The sequence below is a fragment of the Panthera pardus genome, unplaced genomic scaffold, assembly GCF_024362965.1.
Source record: "Panthera pardus isolate Hobbes unplaced genomic scaffold, ASM2436296v1 HiC_scaffold_15, whole genome shotgun sequence".
Taxonomy (NCBI): Eukaryota; Metazoa; Chordata; class Mammalia; order Carnivora; family Felidae; genus Panthera; species Panthera pardus.
This window is the reverse complement of record NW_026526710.1, coordinates 24471299-24487216: the sequence shown is the minus strand read 5'-3', so window position 1 is coordinate 24487216 and position 15918 is coordinate 24471299. Positions and strand designations below refer to the sequence as shown.

At 46.0% G+C, this 15918-nt stretch overlaps 1 gene segment (V, D, J or C); it reads right to left on the bottom strand.

Annotated features, from left to right (window-relative positions):
• Nucleotides 1-10257: 10257 nt before the first annotated feature.
• LOC109261480 (immunoglobulin lambda variable 1-44-like) lies at nt 10258-10876 on the bottom strand. The segment is given in 2 exon segments: nt 10258-10652; nt 10766-10876. Coding segments are annotated over 2 exon segments (438 nt in total).
• Between the last annotated feature and the right edge of the window lie 5042 nt (nt 10877-15918).

Sequence of the window (15918 nt, the reverse complement as noted above, 5' to 3'; positions counted from 1 at the left end):
TGCCCTCTTTTCTCTGCTGCTTCCTACGTTGGCACGGGGTCCTGAGCCCTGGTTCCGCTGCCATTCCAGGTTACCCATTCCCCTGCTGGTGCACTGTTACTTTGGGGAATGATGAAAAGGTCCTAGAAATGGATAGTTGTGACGGTTACATAACACTGCACATACACTTAGCGTCTCTGAGAATGATTAAACTAGTAAATTTACCGTTGAAAGGGCGAGCCTACGCCGGCCGACTCCATCTTGTTCTGTGTTCTCCACCTTGAGTGACTATGTCCCCGACATGACCCCTTTTCCGGGAAATTCACAGAAACCTCAGACTGCGCCTCCTCCCCTTGAGTAACCTCCCGCTCACCGGTTCAAACTTTCTGATCAAAACACGCCCAGCGACCTGCGTAACAGGACTCTGACCCTTCCCCAACCAATCGGCTGAGGCCACGACCCTTCCCCAGCCAATCGGCTGAGGCCACAGCCATTACCTCACCAACTGCCCCTAGACCCCTATAAAACCTTTGTGCTTTTGAAACTCGCTCTCTCTCCCTGGTATCTCACCGCTGCGTCGGTGCAGGTAGGGGATTGAGCTCGAGCTAGCTTGAATAAAGGTTCTTTTGCTTTTGCATCGGACTCGGCTCCCTAGTGGTCTTTGGGGATCATGAATTCTGGGCATAACACCGTTATGTGTATTTTCGTAATTATTAACTAAAAGTTGAAAATCAAAATTATATTTAAGAAGCTATAGTCAAACAAATACCCTTGCCACCCTTATATGTGCTCCCCTATTGTAACTCACCCCAGCACTAACAAGTTACAGCAATTAAAAAATTTGTTTTCTTGCTGCAGATTCCACACGTAAAGGAGATGGCACAGTATTTATCTTTCTCCGCTGGGCTTATTTCACGTAGGGCAATGTCCTGCAGATTCGTCCAAGCTGTCACTAATGACAGGACTTCCTCCTGGAAAGACCCATGGGGTTGACTTCCTTTGTGCACACATGGGGGAGATCCTGCTCCTGGTACCCCACCGCCTTCCTACTACTGGGATCACTGATGAGGAGAGGAGAATAGGACACAGTCAGTGCCTTGGGGGCTCAGGGCGCCAGCCACAGGGGTGCCCATTGGGCCCTGGTGGTGGCAGCTGTGGGAAACTCACATCTGAGGGGTCTACTTCACCCACCTTCCCGAGAGCAGGCTCAGCATTTTGGAGCAATGGTGGCACTTCCTCTTCACCCTCATAAGCCCCACTGGGAGGTTTGCTAACCTGACACCAAAGTTCCTCCCAGGGCTAATCGCCATCTCCTGACTTCACACCTGAAGGGCAGGTACCCAGCCAGTGCGCCAGGCCAGCGGAAACACACAGCAACTCAGTCAGCCCTGAGCACAGGAGCCTGGAGGGAAGGGAGGGCCTCGGCTCTGACCCCTGGAGATACAGAGTACATATTGTGGAGGACTGTCCACCAGCCAGGATGGTGCCTCTGCACTCTGAAAACTAATTTGATGTGCCTTTGTGAAGAGAACAAAAGCCAGCTCAATAGGCTCTGATATTTACACGTGGCTGACCAGACAAAGTGTCTGTGTTATCATCGTTATTTTGTTGCCTTTTCTGTTTTTAATTTCCCTGAGAGTTCTGATACATTGCATAAGAAACTGGGAAGAAGTCATTCAGATCCAGAAGCCACTGACAGGTACAGTCAGTGTGTATGCAAGTTATTTCAAACTTCAGGAGAGTCAGAATGCAAGGGTCTGACAATTAATGAAATGGGTATAGGACATTGGGCAGGTGTCATTATGGCTGGTGGTCACAGCGGAGGGTCCAGCTCCTCCCAGGCAAAGGCTGCCATAAATGCTCGTGCAATACAGGGTCCTTAGGAAGGTTTAGCCTGCACCCCAAGATATCTCAGGAGAACATGGTGTGTGCCTGAGACCCCTGTGGCTGGATAGTATGGAGAAAGGGAGGGAGAGGAGAGGTCATCCGGGGTGCTCTGGGCCCCATGGAGGGAAGAACTCTTTTAACAAATGTGAATTTATCCATTCTTCTTAAGCTGGTAGATACAGGGGCTGAGACCCAAAGCCGCTACTCCTCAGCTCCTTCCCTCGCCTTCCTGTCCCCAGGCCTAGAGGTCTATCAGTGACAGCCGAGGCCAGTCCAGGGGTCCTGGGTCACAGAAGCATGGACTGCATGGTGGTCTTGGGAAAGGAGGGGATGAGGTCACTGGAGAGGGAGGTGCAGGTCAGGAATATGACCTCAGGGAAAAGGATCTGGAAGGATAGACAAAATCTGAGCGAACCATTGATTAGAGAAGTCTTCCTCCTTCCTGCTTTCCTTCCTTCTCCTGTGAGAACTGGGCATGGACATCCTCTTGTGTATTTCCTTATTTTTAATGAGAATTTCATTCTCCACAGGGATCACTGCTGGGATCCCTACTATTCCCTCCATTTGTCTCAGACCTTTAATCCCAGCTGTGCCTCTGGTCAATGCCACTCATTAGAGATTTAGCTCCACAGCAAATCCTAGGACAGAACTTGGGACAAGGAGACCTGGAAGATGTCACTGGGGGTCAGCTGGACAAAGATGACAACAGAGGAAACAGGGAAGGGGGAATGACACATGTCCCCGGGTGGGACACAGGGAGGTGACAGAGTGGACCCTCAGCTATGGGAGATGGAAGGATGTTCCAGAGGGTCTTGTGGAAGGAGGCTGATGCCCAGAGAGACAGAGATGCCCTGACTGACACAGGTGAGGTCAGGTGGGAGGGCAGGTGAGGGGTCTGCTGTCCCCGCGTCACATGGCAACCATGATTTAGATAGGTGTGGAAACATCACAGACGACCAGGGCTGAAGGATGCCTTTCCTCCCCCATAGGAAGGATGGGGGTGTTACTGTAACTCCTTGACTGAGGGCTTAGTCTGCACCATTCATTCGTTCATTCATTCATTCAATTCATTCATTCATTCTTTCATTCAACCCACATTAAAGTAATTTCCGCAAGTGTAAGATCAGTGCTCATCACACTGTGAAATAAAATATGATTTTTATTCATTTCAGAGTTGTGGTACACTGTCTGTTTCATATGATGTGCATGGTTGCTGTTTGCCTTTCTCCTTCTCTGTATTTGACAGCCCAACTTATATTACCCAAAGATTCCTACCCAATCGATTTGTGTCTATTTATCAAAGGAATCCTTGATACACTGGGAAAAAAAGGATACAATTGTATATGCACCAAATGTAAAATATAAGGAGGATCTAAAACTTAAGACAAAAGGAAGAATCAAAAAGAGTAATTGACACATCTGAAAAATACAATGTCAGCTTCCATAAGTCACCATGAAATATAGAAATAATTGATGAATATCATATTGCTTAGAAATAGCAACTGAAATCGTAGCAGTTTGAAAACTAATGAATTTATTCTTTATTTATCATAATAAACTGGGGAGTCACACTAATCAGCCGGGATCCCTGACCTTGAAGGGAGCCCTGAGCCAACCCAAGAAACTCTCAGATATTCTTAAGGCACCCCAAGTCAGAAAATCCTTCCCTGCTGGGAAGGCCTGTGTTTCAGGAAGGATTGGAAAACTGGATGTGGGAGAAGAACCCAGGTCCCTGGAGTCCCTCACGAAGTTGGAAGGGACAGAAAGATCCAGCTAACCCCTAGTGGCTTTTAGCATGAGTCAGAATTACAAACAAATGCAACAACACATCAGTAATTAAGGGTTTTTAAGGGAACAAAGGGAATACAAAGGTTAACAATCTCCACCAGGCCAGGAAAGTGCTTCACCACATCAGAGACAACACAGCAGAGGGCAAACTCCCAGCGCTGTGTCAGAGAAAGCAAGGCCCTGCATTCCTTTCCCCAGGTCAGGAGCCCAAACCTCCTCCAGTTTATACTGGCTCTGGGAGCAGGCCCCTGGCCCCTTCCCCTCGAGGGACGGTTACTTCTGCTTCGTTATAATGTCAGTCTCCACACGAGGAGGAGCGCAAGCTGCACGGACATAACCTAGGATGCAGGTAGGGTCCTGTTTTCTAAGTGTGCCCGTGAGACACGATGGCCACCTTTCGCAGGGTGACAAAGTCCCCTTTCTGAATATCGATCCCGATGACTAAATAAGAAGAACCCGCTCACTCCTGCTCTGAGACTCAAGGCTTTGCAAGTTATTCCTCGTGATCTCATTATTTTGCTGCAAATCCAGTTTCCTCTGTGAGACCACACACCTGGCAGTCTCTAAATTTCACTCTGGGTGGAAAGAACTCAGCTTAGTTCCAAGACAGCAACTTCATTTTCCTCTCCCTGTCTCTCTAAGTTCTATTACTTAAATATATAAATTATAATATATGATATGTAAATTGCAACATGGAACATACATATAATGTGTATATGCAATCTGTAGTGTTTTATATTATACAAGATACTTATATTTAATAGTTATATAATACAGTTACATATGTAATAATTCAACATAACATATTACACATATTTAAAATATGTGTTTATATATTGCTTATATATTATACATACTTTTGTAATATGTAATATTTATTTATAATAAATATCATATATATATATATATATATTTTTTTTTTTTTTCTTTTTGCCCCTATCAAGGACCCAGGTGCCCTGGATGACAAAGTAGCACAGTCTGACAGAGACCCTTGAAGGAAAGCTAGAAGTTATAAGGTGACAGAAAGAATGGGTGTGATGACTGCCATACAGAGATGACGGGAACAAAAGAGTGCAAATGCCCCCCCACCCCCACCCTCCACCACCCCAGCATCTTTTCTCTTCAGCCCTAAAGGGATCTCCTTGTCTGTGAGGCAGGAGGTGAGGAGAGGACTCAGGACAGGACAGAGAAGTCCCATCCTCCCCTCCCCAAGGGTCTTTTACCCTAGACGCAGGTAGCATGGCAGGTGATTTGTTCATTGTGCGAACTTCTCCAGGTGTGGGATTGTCTGTCCCTACCTGAACACCACCTGGGCATTGACTCCATGGGGTTGGAGGATGAAACATGGAGCGAGGGAGTGAGTCAGAGCTGAGGGCTCATGTGGCTCCAGGGGCACAGGGGCTGCAGAGTCACACTGCCGTGGGGACACTGCCTGATGAGTGTGCGGGAATTATTAGAGTAGTTCCCTAGTCGGTCAGCTCTAGAAGCTTGTCCTCACAGGACCGGTCCCACAGTGCCACCTGCTGGGCTTAGACACCAAATCGTCCAGTCATTCTGAAACTTCCTAGCACTCTTGGAATGATGTCCAGACTTTTGCAATTGGATCTAGAATGCCTTCATTCCCAAATGCAGTAGGATGAAGAGATGCCCTCTGTCTATTTTAGGAATGGTTGCAATTTTTCTGGGTCACCGATGACCTCCGTGTGGTTAAATACATGGTGTATTGATTGCACAGTGCTAATGCTACCAGGTATTACCTGACATTGGGGTTTGCCCTTCCAGGTGCCTAGGGTCAAAACCAGTCTAGTGTCATCTTAAACTTAATGAAAGCCTTAAAGTTCTCAGAGTACCAAGATGGTTCAAACTCATAATAGTTCTCTTGGACGCGTCCTCTAGTTTAACCTTTGTTGCGGTGGGGGGATTAGATTCTCCTGACAGATCCCTTCAGCCCACACTGCAAGGACTTTTGATGCCTGTCTTTGCCATGAGGACAGGATGCTGTCAGGGAAATGTGTCTTTTGCTCCTTATTTTTCAGCATTCACGTTTTCCCTTGAAGTTTAGCCTGGCAAGTGCTTATATATTTGACACTCTGATATACTTCATATATCAGTTTGTAATTAAAATTTTTTTTAATATTTATTTATTTTTGAGAGAGAGAGAGAGAGAGAGAGAGAGAGAGGCAGAGAGAGAGAGGCAGAGAGAGAGAGAGACTCAGAATCCAAAGTAGCTTCAGGTTCTGAGCTGTCAACACAGAGCCCAATGTGGGGCTTGAACTCACAGACTGCTAGATCATGACCTAAGTTGCAGTCAGACGCTTAACCGACTGAGTCACCCAGGCACCCCCATTTTGTAATTTTCATCAGTATGAGGATAGGTATAAACAGAACATTACTATAAATGGAGGCCTCCTCCCTTCTGAGGGGTTTTTCTATCTCTCTTGGGCCGCAAACACTCATGACCTATTACTCTATGTAATTCATGGGGGTTGGGTGTCTAAGATCTGGGTCCGCAGAACAGATGTATACCCAACATCTTCCCAACAAAGGAACCAGAAGGAGTGAGCAGTAGATATTGAGGGATTAAACTGGGGGCAGCAAGCTCATGGCAGGATGGCACTGAATATCGAGATGGATTTGGACCTTGTTGGTTACACCTTCACATATTAAGTCACCCAATCCACGGTCACAGTGTTCTCTCACGTATTTAATCTTTTTAATGTTTTCAGCAATCTTTTGCAGGTTTCAGTTTGCAAGTCTTTTGCTACTTGTTTATTTTGCCTCCTAAAATTATTATTATTCTTTTTGATGCTTTCCTACATGGAATTGGTTTTAAATGTCCTTTGGGGCTTCTTGTAGGCATAGAGAAAACCACCCGAGTGTTGTAGGGAATTACTATGTGAACCCCTGTAGGAGATCTTAGACCCAGGTTTGGGGTGATGATAGAGTCTGCTCCCCATTTTGGAGCAGGAGGGAGTATGAGTGGGGAGCTCTGCGTGCCTGACCATGAAATGAGCGATCTCACAGGACAGACTCTGAGCATAGGATGGCTTTAAGAACTAAGTGGATCCTGTGCTGCCTCCGTTTCTTATAGGGAAACAGAAAAGCATAAAGATTTTTTTTCGTTTGGGAAATAATAACTCATTTATATATTTCAGAACTTGTATAGTTATTTGTGAAACATATATTTCATAAGCACCAACTAATCTCTGACTGGTACAATGAGGGAGTAACACGAAGGGTCAGGAAGGAGCCATCTCTGTGTTCCTGCCCCAGTGGTTCCGTCAGGACTGAGAGGAGAGCTCTGCTTCCAGAACTCTGATTCTTCAGGGTTTGGCCCCTGGGAGAGGACACCAGACCTCCCAGCACCCAGCGCCTCTCTGCTGGCTGGCCAGTTCTCACTCCTTCCTCCAGCCTCCAGCATCTCTCCACACCTCCTCTCTGAACCCTTATTCCTCTTCTCTTAGATCAACATCATCTAAAAGAAGCCCTCTAGCTTTGACACCCACCTTGCACTGTTGGATTATTTGAAGGTGGAGACAAAAAACGTATTCCACTCCAATTATTCGTCTTTTCTTTTATATTTACACAGGGATTGTGCAGTTAGTAACCTATAAGTTTCTGATTATAAATTATTCCCTGGTAATTATACTTTTATTTTATCTATTCATTGCTACATTACTGAGGCATTTTTCAATACCCTTTAACAAGTTATAGAAATCATTAAGTATTTGTCCTCTATAGTAAAAGACCAGTAACCATAAAGTGCATATTTTCAAATACAAGATAGTATTTGACATGTGTGTTAATGTCAAGTGTACATAGGTATCAGTAGCATATGACACATACATGGACAAACGTTCAAGGATGTTCACCAGAGGGTAATTTATGTTCAGGGTTCATGGGGACCATCTATATGAATCCGTAGGGAAGGAGGTTGCCAAAAACCATCAGTCCTTCCTATGATGTGTGGGCCTATCCCACCTCTGGGAATGACAGGTGATGAGAGTGAGGGGCAATGAGTCAATCATGAGATGGGAAGGAGCTCAAAGATTTGGTGGATGCCCTGGAGAGGAGAGAAGGTGAAGCAAGGAAGTGAAGGGGGGGATTAGGAGAATATCTAAAGCAGAGAGAAAGGACCCCCTCTGCCTGGTTCATTGCAGTTTCCCCTCGCAGAGCCCCTGCCCCTCCGCAGAGGAGTGTCTGAGGAACCTGCAGAATGTGGCGGAATGAATGTCTGAGGGCATAAGGAAGATGGACAGGCACAGAGAACCTGTAGGAAGATTGATCCAGTCACAGCTCAGGCCACTCTCAGGTCAGAGACGCCCCTGTGAGCTGAACAAGCTGTCATCGGTCACTCACCTGTGTCTCCCATTTTGGGAGATTTCCACCTCCTGACTCCTCTCAGGACAACCTACAGCCTCTCTTCCCATCGGAAGAGTCCCGCCCTCACCTGCCCTCCCTGACATTTGGTCACCTGGGCAGGGACCGTAATTTTGCTGACTTTGCAGCTCCTGCTGCTCTGGATTCCAGAGTAGGAGCAGATGGCAGTTCTGGAATCCTGCATGGGGTGGGGCTGGGGGGGTGGGGAAACCACGTTCTGCAAGTGAGGGCAGGAACTTCTTTCTGAGCTGCACTTGGGTAGCAAGTAGTGTTCTCATATGCATTGTATTTTGCAAATTAACATGGAGCCATACAGGATATATGACAGTAGAGCCTCCTGAGGGCCACCATGGGGACTGAGGACAGGATTTCTCTCCTTCTTTCCCTTCGTTCTTGGGAATGGAGTCACTCATGCAGATATGGGGCATGTCTGGCCCCTGCATCACTCTGGGCTGATGATGGTTCTAGTCAAGGGAAAGGAAGAGATGATCTGGGTTTCCTATGGGCTGAAGGAAGATCAGCACCCGGTTTTCCCATGGGATTAGATGGGTCACAGTGCAGGAGAATCATACTTGGGGAAAGGGTCATTGCTCCCATTCCTATTGAAGCAGGCTCTGGCTCTTCCCATGTGTAAGAGAGGGGGGCATCAGTCTCTGCTCTCTTGTCAGGCCACAGCGCCCCCTGGTGTCCACAGAATCATAACGTGTATTTGAATCTAATTAGTACTTCAAAATCAGGTTTTTAAATGCAGAACAACCCACTTACTAGCTTTTGCATGGAAGTGAATAATACACAGGTATGCAAATGGGAAATGACATGTGCACAAAAATAAAAAGTGGAAAAATCATACTGTCAACCTCTTTTAATAATAAATTAAAAGCATAATTTAAGAAGAAGTAAAAATGGTTCCATTAAAAAAATGAATAAACAGACCAATTTCCTTAGGAAAAAAAGACAATATTATTAGGAACTATTCCATAAACAGGCATAAGATGTGGTTAACTGCACAAAATACACTAACAACTTTCAGAGCTCATAGTTTCATAGTTTCATTTGTTTTCACTTCTCTCTCTCTCTCTCTCTCTCTATATATATATATATATATGTACATATATATATATTATTATAGAAAGAAATATATATATTCTTATAGAAAGAAATACATACACTTGATATATAAAATACAGAAAAAGGGGGGTGCCTGGGTGGCTCACTTTGTTGAGTGTCTGACTTTGGCTGAGGTCATGATCTCAAGGCTTGGCTCTTGAGTTTGAGCCCCACATCCCGCTCTGACCTGACAGGTCAGAGCCTGGAGCCTGCTTCAGACTCTGTCTCCCTCTATCTTTGCCCCTCTCGTGCTCACGCTCTGTGTCTCCCTCTGTCATAAAGTAAAATTAAAATTTGTTTTAAAAGTACAGAAAACGGAAAATTGTAGAATATTATGAAATATTGATGCAAATGTTCTAAATATAAGATATCAATAGTGAGAATCCATTATCAGACTAAAATAGTCATATAAAGTGACTATACGTGATTTATTGCAAATATAGAGTGGGATTCCGTATTAATAAATCTTCTAAGATAAGGCATCATATTAGTAAATAAACAGATGAAAATCCCATGATCTCAGTAGACCTTGAAAGATTCTTTGAAAAATTGAAAGCAAAGTCCTAATAAAAACCACATAAAATGGAAACAGATAGAAGCATTTATATTGTGATAGCACATTCTCTCCTACACATATAGAACTCACTCCCACAACCAGGGAATTAAATAATGGGGTGGTGGAGGGGAGGACATTTCTACACGGTGAACAGGCTAATGTGACCTAAACACCATTATCATTCAACATCCTTCTGCAAGTAAGTATTAACAAAGTGAATAACAAATAGCAAGTGGATACCAAAAATCACTGGTTGGATCTCAGCACGGATGGGAACGGACAGGGACTCATTTCAAAAGACCCAAATGTACGAATCAGCCATAGATACTCTGGATTTTGTGACCCTGTTTCTGCCCTAACGTGACATGGTCACTGTCCTCAGGGTGACCTGTTTCTGGCACCCAGGAATTTGCGCTCAGTTTGAGAAAATCAGAAAATATCTTGCTCCCCAGGACAGGCTTCAAGGAGAAATTTAAGAGGATGTGGAAAGATTTGTAGACAAATTCTTTGAGGCGGGTGACAGACCTCAGCTGATATCAAACAAAGAAACAGCCGATGGGGCCAAAATGTCAGGGCTACACAGCAAGTCCCATTTCTGTGGAGACAGCAGGTTTTTGTCTCACTTCCCCACGGGCCTGGAGCTCTGTGTGAACTCTCAGACTATCATCCCATGCTGAGCAGTAATAATCAGCCTCGTCCTCAGCCTGGAGCCCAGTGATGGTCAGGGTGCCTGTGCTGCCAGACTTGGAGCCAGAGAATCGTTCAGGAACCCCCGAGGGTCTGCTATCATCCCAAAGGATTATGGTTTTGGGGGTTGTGCCTGGGAGTTGTTGGTACCAGCTCACAAAATTGCTACTGATGTGGGAGCTGCTTCCAGTGCAGGAGATGGTGACCCTCTGGCCCAAGGAGCCTGACACCGAGGATGGCTGAGTCAGTACAGACTGGGCCCAGGACCCTGGAAAATGGAGAGACACAGACAGGGTGAAGCAGGGGTCTGGACACAAGAGGGTGGAAGCAGGGCCCACGTGTCCTCCCAGAGCCCCTTTGCCTGTCCCCACATCCAATCACCTGTGCAGTGAGTGAAGAGGGTGAGAAGGACAGGAGACCAGGACATGGTGGAGACCATCACCAGTCCTGTCTGCTGTGCCCCACAGCTGAGCAGACTTCCCCTAATCTCTCCCTTTTTTATCCACTGAGAGAGGGAGGGCCTGTCCATGCAAATGATTCCCCAGCTCTCTGAGCCCTCACTGGACCCGAGTCAGGTGCCTCTGCCCGTGGATGTCAGGGGGTGGGCAGAGGAATGGCTGTGTGGGGCCAGGCTGTGCAGAAGTCACAGTTATGAGTCTCGAGCAGAAGGCACAGGCAGTGCAAGTGACAGGTCTCAGTTCTCATCACCACTGAAACCTCAGAAATGGGCCCTGTGAGCCCCCTTGTGTCCAGACTCAGAAACATCAGTGTGCAAAATGGTAACCAGAGCCCATAAAAGGAGCTCCTGTCCCCCGTTGCTTTGTCCACTGCCCCTTTCCTAGGGCCAGGACAGGTATCCTTCTGGGTAGCCTCCCATATCCTCAAACCAGGCTTTCTGCTCTACTCAGACTCCTCCGGAAAAGCCAGGCCATGTTTCCCTGTAATGTTTCATGGGTCAGGACTGAGGTGGTATTTCTACAAAATGCCACTTAGATCAGAATCATGTCCGGAGCTGTGATGAGTACCAAAGGACACGTGGCCCCTTCTGTGTAGGATTCTGTGTTCTTTCCTATTATGTGCTTCCTCCCTGGTTTCCAGATCTCTCCTGCTCTGAGGTTCCCACAGGCTGAACAGAAGCTCTCCTTCTGTCCTCAGTGCTGTGGGAAGGAACACCTGTGTGTATTCCTAGGGGCACTGTCCACTAAAAATCTTTGCCATCTGTCACTATGTCTGCTTATTTGAAACAACAGTTCTCCACACAATGTGGTTAGTGATTCCCTCCCAGGATCTGTCCCCCCAGCACACAGACACAAGTCTGCAGGGGTCCTGTGTGTGGCACTGAACCCAGAGCCCAAGGACAAACCTGCAGGAAGTTCCAAGAGGGAAGGAGTGACCGCAGCAGGTGCTCTGACAGGGATCAAATGACACAGTTTATGTATTAGTCACCACTTAGCCATGTGTGCACTTTAGAAATGGACAGAAAACATACACAGACACTTCTCTAACGAAGACATCCAGATGGCCAACAGGCACATGGAAAGATGCTCAACGTCGTTCCTCATCAGGGAAATACACATCAAAACCACACTGAGATACCACCTCATGCCAGTCAGAGTGGCTGAAATGAACCAATCAGGAGATTATAGATGCTGGAGAGGATGTGGAGACATGGGAACCGTCTTTCACTGAGGGTTGCAAACTGGTGCAGCCACTCTGGAAAACAGTGTGGAGGTTCCTCAAAAAATTAAAAATAGATCTACCTATGACCCAGCAATAGCACTGCTAAGAATTTACCAAAGGGATACAGGAGTGCTGAGGCATAGGGGCACTTGTACCCCAATGTTTATAGCAGCGATTTCAACAATGGCCAAATTACGGAAAGAGCCTAAATATCCACCAAGTACTGAATGGATAAGAAGATGTGGTTTAAGTATACAATGGAATATTACTTGGCAATGAGAAAGAAAGAAATCTGGCCATTTGCAGCAATGTGGATGGAACTGGAGGGTATTAGCCAAAGTGAAATAGGTCAGTCAGAGAAAGACTGATATCATATGTTTTCACTCTTATGTGGATCCTGAGAAACTTAACAGAAGACCATGAGGGAGGAGAAGAAAAAAAAAAGTTTGAGGGAGAGAACTCGAGGGAGAGAGCCAAACCATAAGAGACTCTGAAACACTGAGAATATACTGAGGGTTGATGGGGGGGGGGGGGTGGGAGGAAGGGGAGGGTGGGTGATGGGTATTGAGAAGGGCACGTGCTGGGATGAGCACTGGGTGTTGTATGGAAACCAATTTGACAGTAAATTTCATATTGAAAAAAATACAACAAAATAATTTTAAAAAATAAATGGGTGTATGCTTTTGTGTAAAAAAATTCTCTCAGTGACATGATTGAAACTCAATGACAAAGTTCTTATGAATATGCAGATACAATCACTAGGATACTTTTCACAGATCTGTATTTACTACAGAGAAAAAAAGATAGAAATTGTGGGAACAATGTAGAAGGGATGCATTCTCTTGGAGGTTGAATAGGAGTCGATAAAGTTTTTCAAAAATCATGTTTTCTTTGTCATTAGTATAGCATGGTGGAATTTTTCTGCAGGTAGGAGAGCCCAACATGATGTCCAGTGAAATCCCATGAGGGACCTATTTCTATGAATTCCAGAACCATCTCTGTGATGCAATTACCAAGCACTGAGGGAGCTTCCAGGAAAAGCGATTTGGGGTCAGACTTGTCTCTGGGGTGAACACAGCTCTACCTCTGTTCTTTGTGTCCAGCATATTCAGGATAGAAAAAAAGCTCATTCAGAAATCCATGAGTAGAGGAATGAATTTTTATTATCTGAGGCCAAGTGGGCTGAAAACTTTCTGTCAAAGATTCCATATGTGACTGGTGGAGAGATGGCGATAAGGGGAACTGTGTCCGTGAGGTCACTGTCACTGTGGCCCTTGGTTGGGACAGAAGAATTTTCAGCAGAGATCCAGATTGGTGCAGGTGTCGCTGGAAAGACTGAAGCAGTGACCCCCACATGTCCTCATGTACCTTGAGCTCCGAGGGAGCATCAATGAAGCTGCTGTTCCAGAATCAATGAACTGATCAGCCTTGGGGGCTGGCTGGATCCCAGAGATTGTCGGGGACTGAGCTACCCATGGGACCGAGAGTCTCCTTGGGATTCCCAAGCATCAACCTTGTCCCAGGAGAGCAGGTGTTCAGAGCATGTGCTGGTTGCCCTTGTGACAGGACCCCAGTCACACTGGATGTTGCTGGTGTTTCTGATGATGGGGATTCTGCCTCCTGGGATTCTGACCCTGGTGGTACTGTTTGAGTACATGTTGACTATGATTTCTGGAGAGAAAGAGAAGCTGGGAAACTGAAGAATCTAGGACACTATACATTCAGAGGAGAGATGTGTGTGTGTGTGTGTGTGTGTGTGTGTGTGAGTGTGTGCATCTGTGTGTGTGTCTGTGTGTGTGTAAGACAGACAGAGAAAGAGAGAGAGAGAGAATATGCTCCATGTATCCTCAGGAAGTCTTTCCTTCAGAGGCCAACTACATAGACAAGTGTACCCCTGTCCCTCTAATGTCCTCTCTCCGCTCCCTGAGTGTTGTTCTCCATGCAAATCCATCGCTGGGGCTGGCTCTCTAAAGAGCCTCCTGTGTTCTGGAGCTTGGAGCTAAAGAAGGCTAGTGTCTTGAAGGTCACTTCCCTTGCACAAGGATGGAATGTACACAAGGAAGAGGAATTTGGTGCAGATTAGTTCTGATAGGAATTCCATTGAATCACGAATTTGGGTCTTGGGGATGGGTCTTCAGTCCATTTTCACCCCAACAGATACATATCCCACATGTGTGGGTTCAGGTCTCAGGAAGCACAAGACAGGGGTGACAACACAGTCCCTTCCTCCTGCCCTTCACAGCACAGCCACACCCCACTATGCCCCCAAGGTCCCCGGATGCCTCCTTGGCGGTGACCATGAAAGAGTGCCTTTTTTATTTTGGAAAAAGGCTAATACGTGAGACCTCAATGATTGGAACAAAATTGTGTGGCTGCGTTAGTCTCCTGATGGCCTCGGAAACAAATATTCTCAAAAACAGGAAAATTTGTCATGTCTGGAACTATGTAGCCCATCCTTCCTTTGTTGGCTAGGTCAACAGTTACCTTTTGTGGAACCTCAGTAAGTTTGAAGGGGGAAAAGTCATTGTACTAATGGCTTTTGTGGGCAAATACTCAAAGGCTGAATGAACCTTCATTTGTCACAAACACAATAATGTTGTTGTCAAATTACAGAGATTTACTGAGGCTGGTGGGCATGGAAACTATAAGCAGAGATGAGAGCGAAAATCAGATGATGAGGGGATTTCCTGCCAGTCCAATATCTGTGACTTCTCCTCCCTAGAGATGAACCCTAGAGAGAGGAAATTACTGTAAGATTTTACTTCTCTCTGAAATCCTAACATAGAGATGGGGTTCAGACCTGAAGAGCCATGCGGAGAGACTGAAGGCCTGAGGGAGGCAGGAGCAGAAGGGAGAAGAGGAGCCTGTGTCGGGAGGGGGAGGGGTGAGGTGAGTCTGAAGACGTTGTGACTCACTTTTTGTCAGATGGGTGAAAGAGAAAATTGTGTCTATGACCAAGGTGCTTATTAACATATCGAGTATAGATGTGTTGTCAGTAACACAAGAGTCACAGTTTATGGCCTGAGATTTGTGGATGAACATGACTATCTAGTTCACCTTGTCCAGTTGAGACAATCAAACTGTGTGATCTTAGAAAGTATATAAGAGTCCCTGCGTCCTGGATCCTGATACAGTTTCTGAAATTCTTGTCATTTCCTAAGTGACAAGAGCACTAGAAGCATCTTAGTTCTAATGACATGACTCTGGGTGGGCTCCTGGATGGCTCCTGGATGGGGCTGGTCCCCAGAAAGACCAAGCCTTGATCAGAGCCTGCAATTATTCACTCCCTCATACTTGAGACAGGGAGGGAAGACTGACAGTGCAGTTAATGTCCAATCACGTCTACCCAATTCCTCAAAAAAATCCCAAAGTAAAGTGTTTGAAGAGTGTCCGGTTTGGTGAACACATCCACTCCCAGAACAGATGCACCTCAACTCCACAGGGACTGAAGCTCTGGTACTCAAGACGCTCCCAGACTTAGCACTAGGTGTCTCTTCATTACTTGTTTACTTGACCCCTTCATCATATCTTTAATGAGCTGACAATAGGAGTCAGTGTCTCCCTCGGTTCTGTGAGTTGATCTGGCAAATTAATGGAACTCGAGGAGGGAGTCGTGGAAACCTTCAACGTGTAGCCACGTTGGACAGAGGGTACAGGCCATCTACTAGTTGTTGTTGGCATCAAAATGGGGAGCAGCCTCCGGGTGCTGAGCCCTTCACCTGTGGATCTGACACTATCTCCCCGCAGATAAACTAAGCGTTAAATTCAGTTAAACTGTAGGACACTCACTGTGTATCCCAAAGAATTTCTAGATGTGGGAAAACAGATACAAAACATATAATTGATGAACATGA